The 26,302-nt window shown below is 37.1% G+C and overlaps 1 protein-coding gene and 1 long non-coding RNA gene across 13 annotated transcripts; one reads left to right on the top strand and one right to left on the bottom strand.

Moving 5' to 3' along the window:
- Positions 1 to 25,358, bottom strand: ZBTB38 (zinc finger and BTB domain containing 38). 11 transcript variants are annotated; one of them, XM_041126721.1, is made up of 4 exons: positions 11,871 to 11,888; positions 10,886 to 11,287; positions 10,276 to 10,392; positions 1 to 5,869 (listed from the first exon to the last, which is right to left on the bottom strand). In XM_041126721.1, the coding sequence occupies exons 3-4, from the start codon at positions 10,330 to 10,332 to the stop codon at positions 2,291 to 2,293; spliced, it is 3,636 nt and encodes a 1,211-aa protein (XP_040982655.1). In that variant the 5' UTR covers positions 10,333 to 10,392; positions 10,886 to 11,287; positions 11,871 to 11,888; the 3' UTR covers positions 1 to 2,290. The 11 variants fall into 11 exon arrangements, with proteins under 11 accessions (XP_040982655.1, XP_029883805.1, XP_029883803.1 ...); XM_030027945.2 differs by lacking the exons at positions 10,276 to 10,392; positions 10,886 to 11,287; positions 11,871 to 11,888 and adding exons at positions 19,538 to 19,647; positions 25,048 to 25,358; XM_030027943.2 differs by lacking the exons at positions 10,276 to 10,392; positions 10,886 to 11,287; positions 11,871 to 11,888 and adding exons at positions 19,538 to 19,647; positions 24,146 to 24,430.
- On the top strand, positions 12,945 to 26,302 carry LOC115347056. 2 transcript variants are annotated; one of them, XR_003925362.2, is made up of 4 exons: positions 12,945 to 13,788; positions 15,378 to 15,534; positions 24,417 to 24,592; positions 25,530 to 26,302. It is a non-coding gene; the product is annotated as an uncharacterized LOC115347056 (long non-coding RNA). The 2 variants fall into 2 exon arrangements; XR_005933382.1 differs by lacking the exon at positions 15,378 to 15,534.

Below are 26,302 nucleotides of genomic sequence, written 5' to 3' on the forward strand. Positions count from 1 at the left end.
TCAATCCTTAACATCTGCATTTAATATTTTCTTCTAAACAAAAATACAGATGTGATTATGTAGCAAATTACAGTCTTTGACAGCATATAGTATTTACCTTCTCTTACACTTACTTTAATTCTAATTTGGTCATTAATACTTGACTCATTACTGCAACATGTTACCTGTAGTAAAAGTGCCACACTTGAACTATAAACATGACATTGCCATCTTAAAACTGCTTTGCTATAAACTGTAGAGAATATACAGAGTTACAAAGTCATTGTGTTTTTATCAAAATATACAAACCCCCCCAAACCTAACACAAGCTATCAATATTTTTCTTATGAACTATACAGTTATATAAAATATTTGTAAAATTATCTTTATATTTATAAATATTCTACCTTATTTGCTTTGGTCTATAATTATCATCATACAAGTCCACTTAGAAGATATCTTTGTGTACTTTCTTTGAAACATCATCGTACTTTCCTGTGTTTATTCTTCTATTATCCTTATTTAAATGAAACCAAAGCTGCTATGAAACCAGAATTTCTCAAGGGGTTCATAGCATTCACCAATGATAGAATAAGTAAGTGGACTATATTATTACTTCAATCAATACTGTATTATCATTTCAATCGTAGTTTTACTGTACCCAAGCTATAGTTTCTTTTAAAATATTCAAGAAGACGAAGTAAGTAAACAGACTGTGTACCATATTTGCACGTAGAATGAAGTTGAGGATCACTAACCTTTGTCCTGACTTAACACGTCACAGAGATGAACGTACATGACTAATTGGAAATGCAGATACAGTACAAGACAGCCCTATCATATAAAATGCGACTTGTAGACATACACCCTCTTTGACTTTTTTAAAAATTAATCACACTTTCACAAAATAATATTAACTGTAATATTTTGGGGATGTCTTTCGGAAGCCTATTCTCCCAGTTCTTAGCAAACTGTGAAGCCATAAGGTTCACCGCAACCCTTCGGTGTGGCAGGACGAGGGAGGCAGAAAGGCCAACACTTCTTCCTCCAGCAACCCATTCCAGGCACGTCTCTGCTATGGGCCCACTGTCCTGGGCCAAGGGACACTGACAAAGCTTCCCTGGGGCCAGACGCTGGCATGGTTAGGGGGATCACTGAGGAGGGATGTATGAAGGTTAGCTGTTGTATTTAAGGCATGGGGATGACAGGGAACCCCACAGACTGGCCCCATCCCTGTTTATACATAGGGATTGCCTCACGGATACATAAGGAAGCAAGAGTCTAAGTATTTACCTACTCCTCCCAAAATCAAAGTATTTACGGGGAGTTGCTCTGTTTTTTGTTGTCCAGGCATTACTCCAAGATGAGGAGGAAGACTGTCTAAATCTCCTCTTCTTCTGCTGAGAAGAATGACATTTCTAAAAGACAGGAGTTGCAGACCCACCAGGAGCTGGACATTTATATACAGGATTTCTTTAAGGTAGGCTGTTTCATGAGAACAGTCTTCTTTAGACAAATGTACCTGAATAGCTCTACTAGGCCACTGACATTGGGCTTTATGCAGTTTGGAAGACTGGCTGTTGTGAGTTCCACTGAATCTTTATTAAATGTCTCAGAGAGATCATAAATCTGGAATACTTTCCACACAAGCACTCAGACTTAATGGTTATTATGGTAACTACAAAACTGAATATGGAAAAGAAAAAGAGGTTTAAACTCCTGAATATGTTTTGTAAATGTTGAGTTACAGAAAAGCACGCCAGAGCTCAACTGTACTTCAGCGTATCCAAGTTCATGAAACATTTCCCACCTTCACTTTAGAATACACTAGATTACAATTATTTTGTTTATAAACACATTACTTTTTGTTATAAAATGCAATATATGGTTTCTGCAGCAAAAATTCCTTCTACAGAGTACACTGTGAACCTACATATTTATTTCGGCTAGAACGATTCTGACTTAAAAACAGCACTGTAAAATAGTTCAGTGACTAGTTTCCTGTAATGCTAAGTAGAAGGGGTTTGGTTGGTCTTTTTTTTTTTTTCTTTTTTTTTCTCTCTCTCTGTCAGAAGTCTATTGTGTCAAAAGTATTTTGGGTCTTTCACATTAAGTTTGTGTTATTGCAAATACTAGTTTTTTCTTTTCTGTGTTATTTTTCCTTCTTTTGCATATATTGACATGTTTAGATGAAGAAATTTGATCTTAGTAAATGATACTAATTTGAGTGGAGACGTTTTCCTGTTTAACACATCTATATTTTCTCCAATATATGGTTTTGGATTTTTCTTCTCTCTTACACAACTGTCACTCAGAGTATAACGTCTGGAGCTATATTTTGTATATTTTTTACTTCACTTCTTTCTGAGCCAAGGAAATGTGGATTTTCCAAAAGTTTAGTGCTTTCATTGCAAAACTGTTCTTTTCTATCTTGTGGACCTGAACTTTTGAAGAGATGTTTCTTCTGGTGCATTCCCAGAGCAGCTGCTGTCTTGCAAATTTTGGGGCACTGAAAGCAAGCATATCCTTTTCCATTATGCTCACGTACATGCCTTTGCTCATGGTTCCTTTTGGTAGAAAGATACAAGAAGCTCTGAAAACAGAACTGACAGTGGTAGCGTTTTTCTCCAGTATGAATTCTTTCGTGTATTTTGAGTGTTTCATTTAAAGTGAACGCCTTATTACAGTATTGGCAGACAAAGTCTTTGACACCCAGGTGAATACGTTCATGTTTCTGTAGATTTCCAAGAACTGAGAAACATTTACCACAGGTTTTGCAGGTGTAGGGCTTCTCCCCAGTGTGACACCTCATATGCATTTTTAAAGTGGATGGACTTTGAAATTGTTTTTGGCATAATTCACAAATGTAAGGCTTTGAAGTAGCTACATGCCAGTGTACATGTTCTTGGATTTCTGCAGTGGAAGACTGATCTCTTTCACAGAGCTCACAATGAAGATTAGGCATTTCTGTGTTCTCTTCTTGACTGATTGCCTTTTCCTCAGGAGCATTCCTGAGTGCGTACTCTCGACTGCATGTGTTGTGGCTTTCCATAATGGTATTCTTGCTTCCATGCTTTTTCCTCCATTTGGTCTTTTTAATTTTTCTTAGCTGTTTGGATTTCTTTTTTGGTTTGTAATTATAATAGGGTCTCCAGGGTTTATCACTGGAGTCCTGGTCACTTACATCATCACACATTTCTGTCAGCTCCAGGCATTCTGAGCTATAGAGCCTAGACGGGCTTCTTTCTTTTCTCTCCACTTCTGGTTCCTCCATTAGATTGTCCTGTTTGGACTCGTGTTTAGATTTTCGTCCCCTTTTACAAAACAGCTTAGATCCTAATATATGTCTTTTTACAATAGCCTCATTACCAATTTTTACTGTTATTTGACAAAGAGGCGCAACGTTGCTGTCAGTAGATGTTCCAGGTAAGGCAGGCTTTGCAATATATGTTTCAGTTTTACTCGATTCTTGGACAGTATTTGTTGTTTTGCTACATGAACCTCCAGATCCTGTGACGTGCTGCGTATCCTCAGTTGCTTCGGCTCTGTTGTACAGCAGTGTCTTCTTTTTCTCCTTAATAGTTTTTGATTTTGTAATGCACTTCCCATAATTATCTGACCCATATTTACAATCATCACTTACAGACTGAGTAGGTAGATTATTTGAAGATTCTGTTGTCTTGTTTTCTACAGAAGTGACTGTTTTACTGTGCATTATTACTGATGAAACTCTGCTACTGTGCATTATAACAGAGGGTGCAGAACTGCTGTAACTGATGACAGAGGTTGAATTTTCATTCACATTAGTTAAAGACACAACTGAGGAATCACACTCCTGAGAACCAGAGTCATTTGCAGCAGTGGAAACTCTTTTTTCAGCTGTGAAAAAGTCCCTTTGCAGGTCAGAATTTAAGATACCTACTCCCCAAGAGGAAGAATTCTGAGTATTTGTGGAAGATGCTGTATCATTACACGAAGATGTATCCAAGGCAAGAGTTCTGTTGTTTGCTATTATATTACTTTGAAAATTCAGTGGTGGTAGCTCAGAGCTAAGAGAACTCGGAATGAAACAGTTAGTAGAAGGAGTTTCATTAACCTGGCTACTTGTTTGAACGTTTTCATATGAAGAATTTCGGTAGGACTTGTAAGGTAGTCGCCTGCATTTCATAGGTAAAAGTCGATAAAGTTTGTATGGGTACATACTTGGTTTTAAGCCTCCATTGGCTGTCTTTTTATTTACTGAGAGACGATGGTCAATTGCATGGAAAGACTTCTGATGATTTTTTAGTATGTAGTAAGTCATAAAAGTCTCCAGACAGAAAATGCACTGATACCGTCTTTCTCCAGTGTGCCAGATCTCATGTCTGGTGCGATACTCAGCTAATGCAAATACTTTATTGCAGTAGTGACAAGGGTATGTTCTTCTCCATGAATGCACATTTGCATGTCTTCGAAGGCTAGACAATGTTACATAACTACGCTTGCAAACGATGCAAGTATATAATATCTGCCCATCAACAACTTTAACCAAATGATCTGTTTCTGGTAGAGTACAATTTGCATTAGAATAATCAGTGATGCTGTTTTCAGACAATAAAGGCTCTGCATTTGCATATGAACTTCCATTCCTTCCGTCTGTAGCAGTATAGTTATCTGCAAAATTTTGTTCATTTCCATTGTGAACCGATAAGCTACTTGACCTCATGCAGACTTGTTCATGACTTTCCAGTATATTTAAATTTGCAAATTGCTTGCTGCAGTATTTGCATATTAAAGTTTCCTGATGCTCTGAATGGAGCTGAAGATGAGTACTGAGTAACGCCCTGTCATTGAATGATTTTGCACAACAGTTACAATTGTAAACAGGTGGAACGACAGTTGCCACAGATCCAGAGACATTAGCAGAATTGTTTTCCTCTTCTCTGGATAAATGGAAATCTCCTGCTTTATTTTGAGGTTTTGGAAAGGAAATAATTGTCTGATCAGTAACTGCTTCATGTTGGGCTTCTGTAGTGGTTACTGTAGGGGCTGGTACTTTTGCTATAGTCAAACCAGTACCCTGGGGCTTAAAGGCTGTCTTAGAAGTACTACATGCTTGTTTTCCTGGCTGAATGAGTGGTGTGGCTTGGAGATTTTCATAGTGGTCTTCACCCATCTTGTATGAAGGACTGCTTTCCTGTTCAGGAAAAGGTGTTCCTTGAAAAGTATCTCCCCCGGAAGAAACTGCATAGGAGTGTTCAGCCAGTGTACTGGCTGGCTCAGCATCTTTGCAAACGTCGCTTCTGTCAAGGCTGATGCTGGGAGCTTGTATTGTCTCAGATACCTTTTTAAAGCTTGCCCTCAAATCAAGTGGAGAAAACAAACTGTTTTCAGTTTCAAAAATTGAGAATGCGTTTGTAATTCGTGGTCCATTTGTCACAGCAGAGTCTTCATGTCTCTTTTCATGTTTTTCCTCTTTGACAGTCCCTTTTTCATTAATACAGTATCCATAGGGGCAGGGGGAACTTGAAAAATTAACATCCGTAAGATCTTCTAGAAATGATATTCCCAGTTTTTTCCCTGCAGCTGCAAGGTCCGTTACAGTCTCCTGCCTCTTAACAACCACTGTGGAACTGTAGATGTAATTCAGTATTTCTGTAAACACTTCAGCTTTGAGATCATCTAACTCCAGTACATGACCTGAAATACAGATAGTACGACTCCAAAAAATGTTTTTAAAGTAAAGGCTTGAAGCTGCCAGCACATTACTATGGGCTTTAAATTTGGTATCTTCCACGATTATGGTGACATCACATAAAATACCCCGAATGCGCTGTTCATTTAAAATGGAAAGTACAGTGTCACTGTGGAAGTCATCCTTGAGATCCTTTGAATGGGACATGATTGTCATCTACAAAAAAAAAAAAAAAAAAAAAAAAAAAAAAAAAAAAGAAAAATGTAAATATATTTAGAAGGCATTTTTCATCCATTTCAGTTACAGACCAAACTTATAGTTCTATATTTATTTTATACATATTTTTAATTTATTAACTTTTAAATTTTAAGAATGAGTAAAATTTTGTCATAGCACTTCAGGTTGAAGTCATCTTAGGTTCACTCGTGCCAACAATACTGAAGGTAATCTATGTACAGATCAAGGATGCAGGAGCACCAGTAGCTCCTCAGCAGGAGGCAGAGGATCTTCTCTGTCCCTGCATGGGTCTGTTGCCCACCCCGTGCCTTTCACTGGGGACCACAGCCACCAGCTTTCTGTTGTGCCAGTGGGTGCATCTGCTCAGGTTCACACTGAATGACTCACTGAACCCTTGAGGTAATTCCCCCAGCATGCGGTTGAGATATTTGGTAGACATCATGGGGAAGGCTGAATTGCTGTGGTTCTGTGGATACTGAGGACTTTGTTTTCTGGGGCTGTTTGTCAGAGAATGACTTAACACAACTGCATGTGATCCCCTTATTAAGCTGACATTTAAAACATGGATCAGAGATCCCTACAAAAAAGTTTCAGTTAGAGGATAAGGCTTTATAAACAAATGAATGCACAAGCAACACAATTTTGTAAACAACAGCGGAGTACATATAACACTATTTACGTAAACAGAATATTATTTTTTAAATAGTGATTGAATTTTATTAAATAGTGTTCACTTACTTTAAAATGACTGAAAATTTATAAGTAACTGAATTTATAAATTCAGTGAGAAAAACAAGTAATAGCATAGAGTTTTTTCTTCAGTTATAGATGAGATTCATAGTGTTCATATTTTATAATTTGACGGTGTATTCTTAATTTCTACCAAATAATGAGATTTAATTGCAATAGTAAATACTGTTAAATAACTGCCAATTTATAATCATGAGGCTTAATGCTGACAAAAAGTGTTTAGATTAGCCAGGCTGTTACTGTATGGATATACTGGTTTATTTAATTGAGATAAAAGATGCAAGTTATGAATGAAAAATAGACTGAAAAAATGGATGAATTTGACAGTATATATCTGGAGAAAGTCTCTGACTTAAGCAGATTATTTTTTTGCTCTGTTCAAATTCAGATCTGTACCATATAATGAGGTTTGTTCCTTTTTTTCCATCTCTGAGTAGTGTTTTTAACTACCACTGCCCATTTCTGACTTCAAGTCATGAAGAAATAGTTGTCCTACCACCACAGTAAAAAAATCTGCATATTTATTAAAGACCCTTTTCTTTCAACTTGTGGAATCAAAATGCACATTAAAATGACCAACTACAGCTATTTTGTAAGATAGCTTAAAATACTACCACACCGTAGAGCTCTAATAAGTTAGGAGGACTTTCTAAACGTTCTATCTACTGCTCCGAACATAAATGTTAAGCTTGAAAATTTTTTAAATGCCCCTTACCCTAGAATAGTTTACATTAAAAATGCCAATATATTTATTCAGATGGGTTTGATCCAAATGGCGAAATCAAGGTTTGACCCATATTCACTAAGCAAACAGCAATGGCCATTTAGAACACATTGACTCTCTCACCCAAGCTATTCAGAAGTAATCCTTTCTTGAAAACAGGGTCTTTATCACAAAGTCAGTAATATGGGACATACACCCTTGCTCTAGCTAATCTAGTTACACTTTGGACACTTTATCACAAATCCACCAACTACTTCACTGCAAGTTAAATTATACAAAAAACATTAACAATCTTACTGTAAAGACAAACACAATGTCCTACGAAAAAGATCATAATTTGGCACATTATGCATGAAGCCTGGAAGTAAAATTTGTACTTTGCAGCATGGCCCCTGTTTCTATCAGGAAGGTATTGTCTATGCAAATGGCCAAAACTTCTAATAGAGTTTAATGGCTAAGAATTTTCAATGCACATAATTCATAAAAATCAAAATTGTGATTCACAAAAAAATACTTCTGATGCTTATGTATGTCATGGAGGTCAAGAAATGAATTCATCAGTATAACTGTGATAGAAATGTAGACATATTATTTTGATTATCTGGTCACTCACAGCAGCTGTAAATATAGATGCATTGTTTTATGCCTTTAAATCTTAAAATCATACTTTATCATGTTTATTTATTACACTTATTTGGCTTAAAATGAGAGATGTTTATTCATTTGGAGTGATAACCTGAAATTCACAGTAGTTAGGTATGGTTATCTGCTTTGGTTTGGTATCTGAAAACCCATATATAATTGTAGATAGTTTCTAGCGTATCAAGTCTTCTACAGAAAGAATACTGACAAGAATGCTTTTCTTCAAGCAAGCAGCCACTATCCCATAATTGATTCTTTTTTCTCATTGACAATGTCTGAGATCACATCTGACTTGCTCATGTGATGTGGTATTAGAAACCAACTGTCAGACGTCAAAAACATTTCACAACAGGAGCTACTGATAGAGTTATTTCCTGAGCATAGAAAATAAATGATGTCAACTTTACCTCCCAGTGAACTGCCCCATAGGAACTTGCCTGTGTTTTTTCTGTTTCTTTATTGGAGACAGCTGGGTTTAGTTCAAAGACACTTCATCTGACATACTGTTTGCTAAATATATCACACTGCTACTTCTATACTAAGAAGCATTTACAAGCAAGGCCTACAAACCCAAGTGGTTTTAGTAGAAGTCTTATTATTCAACTAGTTATTTCAAAATTTATCCTCCTAAGGAGAAAAATGAATATTTTCAATTTCTACTTGCATGTACCCAGACTGCCAGTTTTTGTAGTCCTGGATATTTTGGTATGCTCAGTAAAACACCAAACTAGATTCCTTGTGTAAAGATAATATAAACTATCATTTGCTATTTGGACATTTATTTTTTTTGCTGTGTACTAAACCATCTGCTATACATCTCATTGGAAAGTTATACAGAAAAATTCCAGAGCAAATTTATTTTCAGAGCCAACACTTTTTGCTTCTCTGTCTCAACCTAAGCATTCCCCAGTCCATTTATTCATGTGTGTAATGATTCTCTAATGCCTTTTATTTTACCTGTCTTGCTTCTTGCACTTGTGAAAAATGTGTCTGAAATGCTACAAAACCAGAATGCTCTACTTAGCGCACACATAAATGGAATATTTTAGGAGTATTTTACATTCCATTTGCAGATCATACTGCAAAAGGAAAACCTGCTCTTCCTTTTCCAAGGGAGCTCTACTGCGACCAAGATACCCAGAGATCAAACCTTCCAGATGTATTGTTACTATTATTATTATTAAATATTTTTTATTAAAACACTGGAAAGTCCCATTTGGAATGTTACTATTATTATGTATTATTTTTATTATAGAATTATGGAAGAAATTCTAGTATTATTTATAAATGTTGCCCAAAACGTGTAAATACCATTTGACCTATTAAAGGTCAACAAAACTCTTTGGCCTACTAAGCCATCCTTTTTTTGACACAAATATGTATGTTATTTTGATACTTTTTACTCTCAATCCAGATATAAATAATTTCTCAGGAATCTGAACAGTACCTCTATAGTATAACTTAATAGTCTTTGGTGCACCTATAGATAACTTTAGCTTCTGAACAGCAGAATTTTTGATTGGGAGTTACCTTACTATTTGCAGATTTTCTGCAAAAAGAGTAACAGACTTAACCTGTCATTAAAAGTTGTTGAATCACTTTGAGAAATGAGATTTAAATATTAATCTGAAACTGGAGTGTAATGGTCAGTAGGCTGAGTAAACCAATAAAGTTACCTTTTCTGACATGAACGAATACCACTCCAGGACAATAGTCATAAGTGAAAACAAGTAATACTAAAAGTTAATGGAAAGATCAGAGGTTGATGCATCCAAACACAAATTTGACTACTTACACCTCACAGATGACACTGCCAATTATAAATATTAGAGCAGCAACACTGCAGAGGGAATAAGCTACTGTTAATTTTTATATTAATACTACTTTGAAGTAAACAAAGAGATCACAAGTAGTTTTACTGGCTGATGAATACCAAATACAACAAATACAAAATTCTTTACTACCCAAGAGAACTGTTGCAATCTAGGAATATTGTTTTTAACTTTCGTTAAACTTCTGAAATCCACTGCCATGCAAGCATATGCCATTACCTATGAGAAGAGATACTTTCATTCCACTTTGGTCAGCTAAATTTGAAAGACAAACTAGTGGCATCAACAAAAAAACCATTAGGGCCGGTTTCTAGTACCCGGGCAAAATAAAAACCAGCAAGACAGTTGATAAACTGTAACAACAGTTCTCCCTCTGTTTTCTTATTCCGCACATTGCTACTGGGATTTTAAAGATGCTAATATTTTCTGGTACTTACCAACATGGACACTATGGAAACATGTTCACTCCGTAATTTTCTTATGTTCAGTTTCATTGCACTCTATTAACGTACTTTGAAGGCTATCTCTGTTTTGTTTCCTGCCTGTTTCCCCAACTGAGAAAGAACATTCATCTGTATCTAACTCTCCTAAAGGGCACTATTTTGTTCTAGAGCAGAAGTAGGGCTAAGGCATCACAAACAAACAAACCAAAAACCAAACAAAACCAAGTACACACACACCACATTCCACCCCCCCCCCCCCCCCCCCCCCCCGCCCACAGCTCTATCCTGCTCCTTGCCCACCTGGAAACCTACTGTCCAGCCATCGCTTTTATGATGGTAGCTCAGTTTTTTATGGAATCACTTCATCGGTCCCATCTGGGCTACCAGCATGGCTACGCAGGGCTGCCTTGACCAGAGTCCCTTCAGCCTCCTTACAACCTCAGGCATGCAGGCAAGTTTTAATGATGTCTAATCATGTTTAATAGCTTGCAGTGGCATGTAGCTTAGTGCTCCAGTCTACATAGCTACACGTTACAAGTACTTTTTTTTTTTTCTGTTAGACTCTCGCTGCTTGCATCCTTCCTTATTAATACAGAACACTTACCTTTTCTATTTGTTATAGCCTCATAAGCATCATAGACTTTAAATCATTTTTTTCAGCCTCGCACGGTTTCCTCTAACTTTTAATTCAGACAGCTGGGGGGGGGGGGGGGGGTGGTTGGAATTTAGCCTAAGAATATTATGTTAGTATTAGCAGATCTCTGTAGCCACCAGATGAACCATTCCTTCAGAGCCGTAATTCTTGGCTATGAGCAGCATCCCTAACTCGTTCTCTCACTTCCTACTTCACACTGTCTACGATCGTTTCTCATCACATGGAAAACGGCCTTTAAACCCTTATCAGCGCTCAGAGCAGGCTTGCGCTTTTTATGAAGTGATGTTTCTCGCTTTGAAAACGAAAGCGAGTCCCGTCTCGGCAGCAGGGCACTCCGTAACTGATCCGGCTCTAAAAGTAATTAAAAAAAATAAGGCAAAACCAGCAAACATTCCCCGCTGCACGCCCGGTTCCTTCTGGCACGGAAAGGCTTCACCCCCTTGCCCGCGTCCTTTCCGAAACCCGAGTTCAAGGCGCCGGGGGGGGGGGGGGGGGGGTCCCCGCGGGCTCGCGCGCAGCCTTCCCCCACAGGGGGGAGCTGGACGCGCGCGCTAACAGCCGCGACCCCTTTTCTCGTGAGTGGGAAACGCAGGCTTCCGCAAGTACGTGCAAGGCCGACGGCTACTGCAGAGTTCGAACGCGGCTGCCCCTTACTCCTGCACGGACTGCATCAAATACAAGCTCCCGACGGCGGCACGTTAACGCCAGCCTAGCTCCGTCCGTCTCAGAGCGGAGCCTCTCGAGACACCCAGACCTCGGGCAACCCGTCAGCTGCAGGCAGCTCGAAGACACTTCCTGTTTATGGGTAATAACCACGCTGGGCTAAACTACATCTCTAGCCGAGGGAGAAACGCACGTTAACCTGCCGCACGATTTTCCCCAGCAGTAACAGAAACGCTTACGCAAGTGTGCGCTCGAATGCAGAACAACTCACTGTTTTTGAGCTACCTGGCGGTTAAAACCATGTCTTTGGGGTTTCCTCTAGCAGGGAGGAAGGCGACGGCAGCAGCTCAGCGGGACGGTGCGCCGGGTGCGCGGTGACGTGACAGGTGCCATCTTCCTGGCGGCGCGTGGCCCGCGGCGCCCGCCGGCCCTGCCGCCGCGCGCGGCCCGCTGACGGCAGCAGGACGGCGCAGCAGCCATTTTGCTCTGATAATCCCTGGTAATCAGATTTGCCTGTGGTTTGTGAAATACAGGCTGATGGCAGCGCCCTGGCCTCCCTTCTTCGTTTCGTAGCCGCTACGTTATTTCTCGTGCGTTTATTTTACAGCAAATGCTTTGTGCTTAATTAACACGGCCAGCTGGGAGATTTAGCGTGTCAGCCAAGTTGTTTATACGCAAGGACTGTAAATTGAGAGAGATGAGGAAATCCAGTGTTCCCTATATCCAACCCCTTGCTCCGTGGTCATCAATGCGGTTTTGTCCACATCATTTAGAATTCCTCTTGAACCTAACGGAGGATTTTGATTGCCTTACTCTCCTTCAAAGCCTTTCTCGTAGGAAGAAAGAGAAAGCATGTATGGAGATACACCCAGCTCTGTGCATAACTTCTGCAACCACCCGCTAAAAAGGACAGATGAAATACTCCCTTGAAAAAATAATGTCTGAAATAAATTCATTTGGTTACTGAAATATAATCACATTTGCCTTATTTTCCTTATCTGATTATATTAATTATCTTTTTATAAGCATAAATAGAAACTCACGCGGTATCGTGTTTATTTTAAGCAGTAGTCTTACTCTCTAATTTAGGTTTCTTCAGATGATTACTGCCTCAGGAAACAAGTGCAACGATACTATTAGTGCTTCATAAGCACTAACAAATGCTTACCTAGATAAAGAAGGAAGTAGCTTGATTTCATTGAGCCAGATGCGCCAATATATTTGGTAGTCTTCCTATATGTTGTCTCTCTCTCTGCCTCTCCCTTTAAACAGTCAGCAAAACCTGTTTTCCCAGTTCTTGGAATCAAGAAGCTTAGAGAAAAACTGGACTTTGAGACAGGTGGAAAATATTGTTAGAAAAATGGACAATTTGCTTTTGTCTTAAAGCTTGCTTGAAAATACTAGTTTTGCCCAAGGCTGACCTGTGTTTATTTTTAGAAGCTATTGTGTATGAGGTTTTACTGGACAGTTATTTTGTTTTCAAATCTTAAGCCTATGCATTAGAAGCACTGAATAGTAGGAACTGATTCATTTTAGACAAAAAAAAAAAAAATCCAGAAGCATGAACTATTTCATCATTGTTACCCTTGATGGGCCTGGAAATTAGAACTTTGCTGGAGTCCCTTCGTGATAGATGCTGATTATCATCTGAGGAAACTATTTAATATCAACATAAGATATACAACCTATTATAAGGAGGGGAGGTCTTTTTTTCCAGCATTCTGTCTTGGAACTATCATGTGCTTTCCTGGTTGTTTAAAAGATATGGAAACAAATTCGTTCGTATCAGGAAATTGTCATAATTTCAGTGACTGATCTATACATCCCCCTTCTTTCACTATTTTACACAATCCACATTAAAAGATCATCTCTGAAATACTGAACATCTCTGTGGAGAGCTTAATTACTGCTTCTGGATCACTGGAATTCTTATAAATAAGTTCACCTACTGAAGCAATGAGTATCTTTTTAGCTTAGGACTCTCTACTACCAAAAAGTGGTTTCTTTCAGCTTATGACAAACTGAGCTGTTCTTATCAGTAGCTGTTTGCCAACAGCTCTAGGAGGTGGCACAAACAGTTGAAGAACACAGCAATATTGATTGCAAAAGCAAAGTGCGTCCCAAAGTTTTCACAGCCTTCTTTTTTATTCCGACCTACATAACTGGGAAGCAAAGTTTCATACTCACAGGTAGGTTACTTTTAATCTTGGACTTTGTCTATTGCTTATTTACTATTGTTTATTATCATTTTAGGTGCATATATACATATTAATATGTATTAATGAAGATTTCTGACACAAGTGCCATAAGAAGCACTTGTGACAGATATGTTGTCAGTAAAAATACAATAATATGGATTAAATTAAACCTGTTGTAATCCTTTAAAAGAAAGAAATGCATTACTGAACAACAATAAATACAAGCATCTTTTTAGATTACATGAAACAGATTTAAGGAAGATTAGGTTATGAATTCCCCCTAAATCTTAATTAAAATTGATTATTTTAAACTGTTTTGAAAATCAGATGCATAACCATCATTTGTATAGCAGATACCCCCAACTTAGAGATATTAGTTTATTTGTACTTGACCATTTGATGCTCTGGCAGTCTTATATATAACAGGTTAGGAGAAAACCGACTCATTTTTCTCTTTTTTTCTCTTTTTTTTTTAATTGATAGGGTATTTTCTTAAGGCAACTTCCGCTCATCCACTAAAAAAAAGAATCACCTTTTCTATGACTAGTACTGTAATTGAAAATACTAATTTCCATATATATATAATTTGAGCTATTTGGAATTCTTAGTCCCATCACCTTGTGTATTAAAATTATTCTTCAGAGTAAGAAATTTTTATAAGGCCATCTTGGCTGCACCCAGGATTTTACATTCTCATTATAATGTTTCATGTAAAACCAATTGCATGCAAAGATAATGGTGGAACTGGTGCTGCAGTGGAACCTATGTGAACAGACTACATTGATAATCTGTGAGAAGTCGGGCAAGATTTATCTGCATCTGCAGCCCTGATTTCACGGGCTAAGCCACAATACAAATCATATAGTTTAAAAACAGCAATCTTGCTAGTGTATGCATACCAATTCCCATTCAATATATAAATGATTGCATATAACATCACACAAATATTATGTTCTTTTTAAATAGAAGTCCAAGTAGTTTAGCAATGGATTGCTTCTTATATGGTAAAATTGCAAGGCACAGAGAAAATTGTCAGCAAACTTTTACTTCTTTAAAATGTATTAAACAGTTCCAGGGTTACTGACATGGTGGTGTTTGGATGCTTTGCTGAAGTCTGATAATCTCACTTCTGCAACTCATGGCACGTGGTATTCTTTCCTTAAGAGTATTTCAGACTGCCTAGGAAAAAAATGTTCCAATGTTCCTCTCTAGTCAAGCAGTTTCAGTTCTTAAACAGCAGCGGGAAACAACATATATAGCATTACCAACTCTTGCAAATTCCTCATGAGTGACAGGATTGGTTTCCTTCTCAGTGCCTAGAGCAGGCCACCCTATCCATGAGAAAAACACTTGTATGGACTGTCTTCTTCATTGCTCTCACTGCTGAGGTCAAAGCAGCTAGTGATACTGCTGAGGAGGAAAACACAGCTCCTCTGCACCCCTCAGGCCCACAACACTTCACTCAGAAGCGAGGCATGAGAAGGAACCAGCAGCTCAAGATGGCTTCGCTCCCCTTTCTGTTACATGAGCAAGGGAAAGAGTTCCTTTGTGTAACCCTTCTCCTCTTCTCAAGCATCAAGTGCAGGGGGAGGAAGGCAGAAGGAGCACAGTTATGGAGACTTGCAGCAGCTGCCTGCTCCTCCAAGTCCGGTTGAGGGGAGAGGAGCCTGGCAGAACTCATTCGGCTCACAAACTGTGTGAGCTGTGCATGTGCACCAAAGAAAGTCTTTCTCCAAGGTATGTTGCTTTCTTGCAATTTAGGCACGGTCTAATCTGAGTCCCATTAACACTAAACAGAACACATACAAGCAATTCTTAAAGGTATAACTATATGTTTGTCTCTCCACCAGTCTAAAAAGGAAAATGAAGCAACAGCAATAACGGACATAAATCCAAATTCTTCTTTTGCACAGAATATAAAAGCTTATGTTGTACTGCTACTAAGAATCAGCTGACTTTAGATCTTGCTATCTCTGAACAATCTCAGTATTATTTTCCGTTTAAGTCTTTCATTTTTTTATATGCTGCTGACAAGCCACTTTCTAGCCTCCTACACTTCTGGGACATATCACAGTCCTTAGCTAGCACAGATCAATTAAAATAATGAAGCTATGTTTACAGACAGAGTAACAACAACAACATTTTTCTGTTGTTGACTGCTGTCACATGTAGTAATTTATGTATTTGAATACCTTTAAACAAAAGTAGCAAATTAAGCATTTAAATTTTGTTCATTTTGGAGAATTACTATGTGGTGTTCTGTTGCCCATGCAGTTATCAGAAAGAAAAAGTAAAAGTAGTTGAACCCAGCCACTCATTTTCCAATTTTCAGAGGAATCATCCCTTGAATATCTGAACCAACATCCACAAGAGCAGCAGCCAAGCTGCATGCTCAGAGGCCACTGTTATTCTCAGTCAGGTGTGCTGGGGGCCAGGCCAATGCAGCCATTCTTGCCCTTTACTACAGCTGATGTAGCAATCATGCTAGACTGAAAATAGGGCTAAATCCCTTCCCCTGGAAACACCTGATTTAAGTATTCTGCTAGATGGCTGGACACAGCCATTTTGAAAGCTAGAATTGGTCTTCAAGCTGTAACTGGCCACCACTGATCTCCAATATTCTTAAAATTCTGCAAAATATTTTTTTGTTTTTGCTGTTGTATTTGTAAACTTTAGCATGCCAAAAACAATGCACAAGTGATAGCTATTACTCTGACTCATCACTTCAGTGTGGCCATTTATTATGACAACTTATTGGACACACAATAACTTTGGCTGTATGCTCTTAAATATTCTTATGCTCCATTTTGTGCTGACCTAAGTGGCCCAGCCCAAGCCCTATTCCTCCTCTTCCATCCTGCTGCACGTTTCCAACCTAAAGCTATAGCAGGGCCTCTGCTCGTGCAACGGAAAAGGACTGTAGCAAAAGCTGGTAGCAGCTGGCAGTAAGAAGAAAATCTTGATGGCTCCACCTCTGGTTTGTGCTGCATGCTCTGCCACCAACATGAATTGCCGCAGGCACAAATCCTGGCCTGACAGTGAGCTCAGCTCAGATGGGGAGCAACAAATAATAAAAAGAAAAGAAAACAGTTGACTTGCATCTCCCTAATAATTTCCCGAGCTCTTATTCACTCAAAAGCCTTAGTAGTATTATCACCATAGTGATGGTATGTAACAACATTGTTTATGGTTCAGGATCATGAAAAGATTAATGTCACAGTGTTCAAACTATCTGGAATTAATACTAGATTCTGGTACACTTGACTGTTGAGAGTTATGGAAATGTTTAACATTGTCAGGTTAATCTTTATTTCCTAAATCTCATTGTTATGTATGAAGCCTTCTCTCTTATTGCACACTCCAAAAAAGTCAATGGGAACCTTTTCATTGATTTCAAGGGGGTTTTAATTAGGCTACTCATCACATAAACAACTTCTCAGATTACACCAACTGAATTTAAGCTCAGGATTTGCAGATTCCCATTTTTTCCTGTCTTTTTAATTATTAGCATTTTAGACTTATTTCTTAAAGATATATCATCTTAAGATAGCATAGTTAACCCAAAGGGTTGTATACACTTTTCATTTTATATACAAATGAATACTTTAAGAAGGCAGGCCAAAAATAACTTCTACATAAACTTGCTGAAGTCAGTAAACAAATTTGTTAAAACTGATCTTATATATCTGAGCTTCTTTTAAATACAGGAATATAAGACAAAATCATACTATACAAACACTTGCACAGAAAGTGTGAATACTGCCTAAACGCTACATCCAAATCTTATTCTGAAAATCCATGAACAACTGCCATTTTGATTCTTCTACAGCTTTTTCTTCCCCCCTGCCCCTTTTTCTGTTGTTGACTATTACAAGACAACACATCGTCATATCTCGTTGCCTGAATACGTTGGATAGAATGAGAGTGCTACAAGCAACACCAGTTTCATTTTTATTTAGTGGCTTTAGTTCATCACTGTGTAAAACAGTATAGTTGTACTTGCTCCTGAATGCTGGTACAAGTTTCAAATTTAGAATGCCTAAGCATTTATGAAAGATACCATGAACCTTCATTTCCATCCATATTTTGTTGTCTTAAAGCAGTGCTATAAGTATTCAGAATCTTGGAGAAAGGTTTCAATTTGCAGACCAAGCCTACCATGCCAATTTTGTCCACTTATCGCAAGTACAATTTAAAGCGCAATGAAAAGAAAAAAAATCACAAGAGATATTTCCATTGAAAACATGAGGTTTTTAGGTTAAAACCTTTGAATATTAAGAATACACATTGGGCCATGCCCAGAAATCTTTTTATATGGTGATTTTCAAGATGCATGCATTATTGTGAGCACATGGTATGTAAATGCATTAGGCTACTTAATAAGCATTCACTGACACACATCTGCAGCTTTGCTAATGTACCTTTTATTCGTATGTGGTTGCCAAGGAAACAGGTTATGGCCCAGTATTCTACCTAAAATATACTGAGCAAGTGTTCTATGACAATTTACTGAAAATAGGTACAACTTAGATTTTGTAGCCCATTAATTCTGTAAGTCCAGGTAACCCGAATTTATTTAATTTTAATGTTTCGCTGATGAGTTTAAACCACCAATGCCATCTTATTGTCTCTGAAAATCCATTACCATCTTCTATGTCATACAACATTGTATATTAAAAGTAAACTTAAATACAGAAAACATTTTGAGATATTCTGGCAATTGAAGAGGGTTTTTGTTTGGTTGTTTTTTTTTTTAAATTTGTTTCCTTATCTAACATTCTGCCTGGTAGCCTTAATTACTTATTTCTAGATAGAGATATCACAGCATTAATGACTATGATGCAAAAAACCGTTTCCTACAGAAATTTGTGCAAACAGTGCCACTGAAATCAATGAAACTACTGCCTTCCTATAACACAAATTATACTCTGTGATACAAAGAACCACGTTCAAACTTAACGAATTAATCAGGATTTCACTGAGTCTTTCATTCAATACATACGTATCTCAACTCTAAAGCACAGATACCGAACATATTTATTTTAACCAAGACGATTATTGCATATTCACAGTAAGAAGAAAGGAAAATGCTAATATTTGAAAAAGCCATGCAAAATGTGACTCTTATTTTGAAATATCCTGATTATTTATCACAATACTATACTTCAATTTACAAAGTGCTCTTTGCAGCTCATAATTCAAGAGGTTTTCTACTACCTCTGGTTAGAGTCATGTCTAAAGGTAGAGATTAGACAAACTATATAAAACTTAACCAAAACAACAATATTAGAAATGGGCATTGGCACTAAGAGAATTCCTCTACCTTTATTGTATGGCACAGGTTTGTAATGAACACTAGTGACTGGGATCCAGAGTTAACATTCTGGCAAGCTCGGGAGGTTTGCTTGCCTGCCAATATGTTTGGTCTGTACAGATCACTGGAGGCTATAACAACCTGTTTCAAAGATCTGTTCTGCCTGATTTTGTTTGTCCAACCTCTATGGCAATAAAAATCCAGCGGGAGCTGGAAAAATCCAAGAATACTGACATGAGAATAGACCAGTGTGGTACCATAGTGAGAACAACTCTTAAATGATTGTAAAAAAGGTAGAACTTTAACTGAAAAAAAATAAAAATCATGTAATGCAGTGGTTTTAAAGTGTTAAATATTTTAGCACTATTTCTATGTGAGTTTTAAAGAGATTTCAGCTTGCTATAATCACCCCATAAACTTACCCACCTAAAATCAGGTTGTTCTTCTGCTAGAGTCTTTTAAAAGTGGTATTGACAGGTATTTTCGGCAAAACCATCTCATTAATTTTGTGAACTCTGTGGCTACTGTGTATCAGCCTGCAAAGGGGAAAATCCAAATTTAATGACTAAATTATTAGACAAGTACTAATTTCCAGATACATTGTGTAATTCATCAAAATTTTCCCTGGAGTGCTGTAGGACTCCATATCTACACCTGGGAGGCTTACAACATACCAGCAATAAAACAGTACCATTAACCAAACTATTGTGAATAATGCTTCTGCCTGCATTGTTTTATTATGGTTTAACCTGTGTAGTGCAAACTGGACGTAATGTTTCATAATATGTTCTAGACAGAAATGTAAGGACATTATCAAGTCTGAAATAATTTTTCATTGGGGTCACTGGAAAAAAACAATCCTTGGGTCTATTTCCTTTCCCCCGTCTCAACTATATCCAAATTATTCCTCACACATTTACTGAATAAGACATCAAATAATGGAGGCTTCACAGCTTCCTCAGTTAGTCTGCTCCTGAGTTTCACAAGGTAACGTCAGCAGAAAACAAGTGTATTTTAAGATTAGCTTCATAGTTTGCCAGTTTATTAAAGAAATCATGGTACAGGGAGAAACAATCATCATTACTAGCCAAATCCCTTGACTCCACATAAACTGCTGAAACCAATTACAAGTTATCCTTTATCTTAAATGCCTCCATGGTTTTTTGCAGCCTTTCAAAAGGCCTTTTTTTCCCCTCCTTTTTCCATTCTGCCACTTTTCTTTTGGTCTCTTTTGTCACGGATGTCATCACAGTATCTGTGATAATGACATTTCTAGGCAACTCTTGTTCTCTAGAATACACTTCCTGTATCTCTCTGCTTACAAGATTATTCATCGTTGTCAAGCATCCTGATTTTATGTTATTATGTATCAAATGTCCTAATAAGGTTATCATGTAATAGTGTAAAAATTATTCAGAACAGGGCTTTGTATCAAAGCTACTAAACAAAATTAAATTGTTCCATAGAGCAACTGCAAAATCTTACAGATAAGGCCTTATGACTCATCTGATAGGCATTTATATAGCAGCAATTAAGAATACATAGATCCATCTTCCATTTGCAAATATACCATATACTTTTATAAAGAACATTATACAGGAAATACAGGATCCGTTACTCTGGCTTTAAAAGGTAAGAAGGTGAGCTAATTTTTTTTCGTTGGTTTAGCTGAGTATATTTTTAGTACATCTTGATTTGAATAAGTATTCTATAGCTCACATCTGCCCGTAACAAAGGCCAGAATGAAAGAAAATTGCATTAAGCCATTTTTATTACTTCAAATACCAATAAAGTCGTATTCACAAATGACTGTGAAATATTATGGTGAATGGGAAGCTTAAACATCATATTTGGAGGAATCCAGCAGTGAAAGATCTTATCAAAGCTAAAGAATTCCCAAATTTGATAATAGTAGAATTCAAATGTAATATTATACATAATAAAGCCCTTTTAAAACATAATAAAGCAATTCACATGATACATTACAACAGACACTAGATGCCCCCAAAGAGTTAATTGGTACCTGTTCTTTACTACCAGAGTCTGTCTAATAGTCTGACAAATATTATCTGAACACAGATAGTTTCACACTGAGAGACCTGCAGTTTCAAATCAAAATGAAGTTTAGAGGCAGAAGTAACCTTAATCAGAAAGGTCATTGAAAAGCAGGTAGGATAGTGTCTGAGTGAATGATTTTTAGTTTGAATTCCTTTTTATTCATGCTTTGAATAGATTTTCTGTTAGGCAGAAATGGAATTTGCATGGATAAAAGAACACGTTTCAATTATGAAGGGAGGATTCAGTATCAACAATTAGACTTCTATGATAAAACTGAAAAAAAAACCCAAGCCCCCCTAACAATAACATTTGCAGGCTGTGCTGGAGGTGTGAAAAACTGCACCTGCTCCTACGTGCCCTGGTTAGCCCCCTCAGCCAAAGAGAATAAAATGGATGAAGTTTACACAAGATTTCTTACGGCACCTCTGGCTATAACATTCTGACGCTCTGCATTACCTAGATGTAACTACCATTAAAATACATACAGCAAACCATGTATAATAGTCAAACTGGAAACAGCTTGCTAATTACTAGATGACTCCTTAATAGATAAATCAGTTTCTTTAGCTAGAAGAAATTACTGTACACAGACTGCCAATGAGTTTTTCCAGACTCATGAAAGCACTTGAGTTCAGTCATATTAATTACAAGAGGACTTGAACCCCCTAACAAAAGAGCAAATTTGTAGATGGATTTAAAACAATCATAGCGAAGCATGCTCATGTAACGGAGCTACACTTTTTTTAAATGCCTTGAGTGGGTGTGTTCAAACACAAAGACATAATAAAAACAGTTTATTGCTAAGTGCCCCATCTTTTCTAAAGATAAATATCAGCAGCAATAAATAGATTGCTTCTACATAGCATTTGCTCAGCAACTTCCTTTAAAAATAACCACACAAGAAATAAACAAAGAAATGCAATTTTGGTAACTGCATGTAATGGTGCACTCTATATTAACATTTCAGACAGGAAAATAATCAGCAGAAGCAAGCTACTGGAGATAAATCAAATTACAAAAAAATGCAAACTTTAATATGTCACTTGAGAGATGCTGTTTATTATGTTTTCAGTTCTGCTTCTTTAGGTGGAACGGGGGAATATTGCACTGCGTCAAACTAATCTCATAATTAGGAATCAAATGGTTTTATTATCATTATTAAGCATTGGCCTATCAAGACAGATGACAAGCCATATTCTTGAACAGTTATACTCTGTTTATTTGGAATGCACTGAACTGATGTATTTAGAAATATATGAGAATTAGTTTGATATTACTGACACTGTCAAAGCCTATTGTTGATAATTGGCTGTGCTTCTAAATACCTCCTCTGCATTAATTTTCAGTGCTCGGTCCTCATCCACACAAAATATACTTAGTCATTTTAAAGTCAAGGACATGAAAGGAAAATGGCTACCCTGCTGCAAAAGTCTCATTGCAGTAGTGAGAATTTCTCAAGTCATGTACAAAGGAGATTCACAAGGAGATACACTATGTTACAAGCTCAGTGGAGACATTTAGTAACATCTGATTCTGTATAAGCAGTTACCTGTGGTACATGTAAGATTTAACTTTACTGATACTGTTAAAAATATTAGCTAAAAATAGAAGTAAGGAATTGTAAAACTTAAATTTTGCAAAATCTCTAAGGTCTGCAAATTACCGCAGACCACAAATGAGCTTACTCTATAAAGACTTGTTTAAGATCCAACAGAAGTTCTTTTCCAGTATGTTTAAACACAGCTCTTTACCTGAACTTCAGAGTGGGTCCACTATTTAAAGATAGGTTTATTAGCATTACTGTGGCTGAATTCAGCAAAGGTGAAAGAAGATTTAAACATACTTCTGATTCTCTACATTTCTCAGCTGCTAAGTATTTCAGTGATACTTTTATACTTGTGATAATGAAACTATCACTTTATATACACACAGTACAAACCTTGACCTACATGCAAGACTAGGCTAAATTAAAAAAAGAAACTGGGGTGCGTTTCTGGAAACAACCAATGCAAAACAGGAATAAAACAGTTTTTTGTTGTATACAGCTTTATAAACATGGCATCGTTTAAGAAATGATAGCCGCATGGAAACATAAAATGAGATCAGATTCTCATTTAGAAGTGAAAGGAAACAACTGCAAAATTTCCATTTGCATTGTGATATTGCTATTAAAGAGAGTAACATCTTTCTACATCTCTACTATTGCACCTTTTAAAAGGATTTGGTTGCCAAGGAAACTGGTTCTGGCCCAGTATTAATCTGAAACAAATATATTAGAAAAGTTAGTCTAAGTAATACAATACTCGTAATTCCTTTTATTTGTAATGCTCAAATTCAGGTTTTTGTACCTAAGGCTGTTAACTTTTTATTTCATAACCTTTTTTGTGTGAAGTAAAACACACTTCAGTGAACTGATAGTCAGTTTAAGCTGACAGGGCCATCTACATCAATCTCTCTCTTTAAACTCCTTCTACCTTAAAATAAAAAGAAATACTGCAGGTTTATGTTTGTAGCTAATTCTGAAAATATAAGCATTAAAGCATATTAATCTTTATTTAAGATTTCGCACAAAACACAAAACCGCTTACGACAGAATTTAAATATTTTTCATTTTTCTTATCTACCTCAATTTTTATTTTTGCATTTTAACTGTAAGCTTAGTAATGCTTGTAGTCAGCTTTAAAATGTAATTGAATCAATAGGGTTTTCAAAAATTCTTTTGTTGCATAAGCGTTGCCACGCCCTTAGTACATATGATTATTTTAACAGACATGATTGCTCTACTTTCACAATAGATTTTTTAAAAACATATAAGAACAATTGTCATGCCAATATGTGAAGCCAACAATTTAATATTAGGTTGTTTTCATTAACAGTTTAATACATTTTTTTAACTGAAAGCTACATTCCAAAGCCCATTTCATGTTCTTGCAACACTGACCAAGAAATCAGTAAAACATGCAAATCTCAACCTACCTGCGTGTACCACTTAGTGCAGTGTTAGCATGGCAATGCACCCAGCCATTTTTATGTAAAGCGATGAAGATAAGTTCTATTCTTGGTCTTCTTGATAATTTTTTAGAAGCAGTTGTCAAAGATCAGATGGGAAGCAGCTTGAATAGACCGTGATCAGGAGAACCGAGTTTATCAATAGGGAAAGCAGGAGTGGGGAAAAAAAAAAATGTCCTCATCCAAGGTTTTCCGAAACTGCAACACAAGGTTGGTTTTTTTTTTTTCTCCTCCTCAGAGGGTTCAAAGCTTGAAGCTGACCACTGCAAAGGCCACTTGTCACATTTACTGAAAATCAGCCTATTGATATCACAGCTGAAAATATAAACTCGACAACCAAAGCCCATTGCACAACGTGGACTGCGTAAGAGTTAAAAATAGATTTGACGTGCCTCCTACCTGCATAATAAATATGTAAGTTTCAAGTGCTTTAATTCGATATTCACATTAATTAACAATACAATATACATTATTTAAACTACAGTAAACGCAAGAAGAAAAAGGGTGACACCATCTGGAAGCACAGTTTGCTTTTTTTTTTTTTTTCCTTTCCAAGGGCTAATAATGTAGTTTGAATGTGATGACAAGCTAACAGCTCACCACATTGCAAATGAAAAAAGAATTCTTAAGGTGATGCTCAAATATCTAAGCCTGTAATGAAGCACAAACCAGTCTTCACTACTGCATGACATGGCATACAGACCATTTACATACTCACATTTGAGATACTAGGCACAGTATAATGAATTCAATACACAGCATGCACACAGCACAAGCAACGTTAATCCTGCCTGCCATTTTAGGCTTGCAGGAGTAAGATACATACTGCAGCACAGCTCTGGTAAGGGAGGAGGCAAGGGACAGCTCACCTTAAATGCAGTATCTGATTAATGTTGTAAGTGACATTGCGTATCAGCTACAGAGTCTTGGTTCAACTGGGTGGGAGGGAACAAAGAAAATTGTCATCAACTGGTGATGCAAGATGAGCTCCAGTCACTAACACTGTTAGCAAACTCCAAATTCTACAATGATACAGTAGTAGGCATTTCAAACTCTTATCAAAATCTGCCTGTGCAATGGCTGAGTCCGCCTGCCGAGGAAAACAAAACAATCTTCTTGCTTATTGGAGAAATGCTGGATTGACTACATAACATCCTCTTGATGCAGAAAGATTTCACGTCGCACATACTAAATCCTGGAGGCATTTGCTGTGCTTTCCTAATTTTTAAATCTCAGAATTAAAAAATAAAATAAAAAGACAGTGATAGAAAAAATAGCATAACTAAAGGTCTAATGTTCATACAGATAAAACAGTTCTTTTTCTTTCCTTTCTGTTTTCTCTCTTTTACAGTCCATCAAAATCCTGAGCAGTATTGACAAACCACACGAGCACAGGGTCTGACTGCATGATCAGCTGTCTGTGTCTACGCTACACCCTGTTAACCACAAGCAGTGTTAGAGCTAAATATATCTGCAATGCAGAAACAGTAGGTGCTATGTGGTATACAATTCTGATTCATTATAAAATATTTTTCTATCCTCAGATATAATAAATAAAAGAAAATTTGGTGCTGATCTCTGTCAGGCACGATATCTGTCAGACTTACAAAACATAAAAGCTATCCTAAGTATACTGACCTAGATAGCACTAAGAAGACTTAAGCAGCGTACAAGCATACTCACTGTCAAAGCAAGGAAAACGAAACAATGATTGTCTAATCAAACTGAAAGCAACAACTCACTACCACAGTATGAATTCCAAAATGCTACGTACTGTACATGCACATCTCATGTTATTGGAAGATGCAAAGCTCCTTTGTTTTTTTTTTTTTCTCGGAGGCTTTTCTTAGCTACGGTTGCACAATGACATTCTGACATCATGGAGGTCAATGCAGATACTAAAGTGCTGTCGTCTTTAAGAAAAAAATAATTTTGAAATATTAAACCACAGCTGCAAAAATAATTATAATTAAAAATTTCCCATCACCTACTTAACATCTTTCTGTTACCTTCCGAGATTAATAGCATGCACATTGTTCAGCCGCATACGTTAAATTGGTATCACCCTCTGCAGAGACTGCAAGACTAATTGTGGGAATTAGGTTTTTATAAATGTTAAAAAAG

The sequence above is a fragment of the Aquila chrysaetos genome, chromosome 10, assembly GCF_900496995.4.
Source record: "Aquila chrysaetos chrysaetos chromosome 10, bAquChr1.4, whole genome shotgun sequence".
NCBI lineage: Eukaryota > Metazoa > Chordata > Aves > Accipitriformes > Accipitridae > Aquila > Aquila chrysaetos.

Coding starts and splice junctions, on each gene's coding strand:
- ZBTB38 (XM_041126722.1), bottom strand. CDS start 10,332: ATGAAACTGAACATAAGAAAATTACGGAGTGAACATGTTTCCATAGTG. Junction 5,870..10,275: donor TTTCCATAGTGTCCATGTTG/GTAAGTACCAGA, acceptor TTTTTTTTGTAG/ATGACAATCATGTCCCATTC.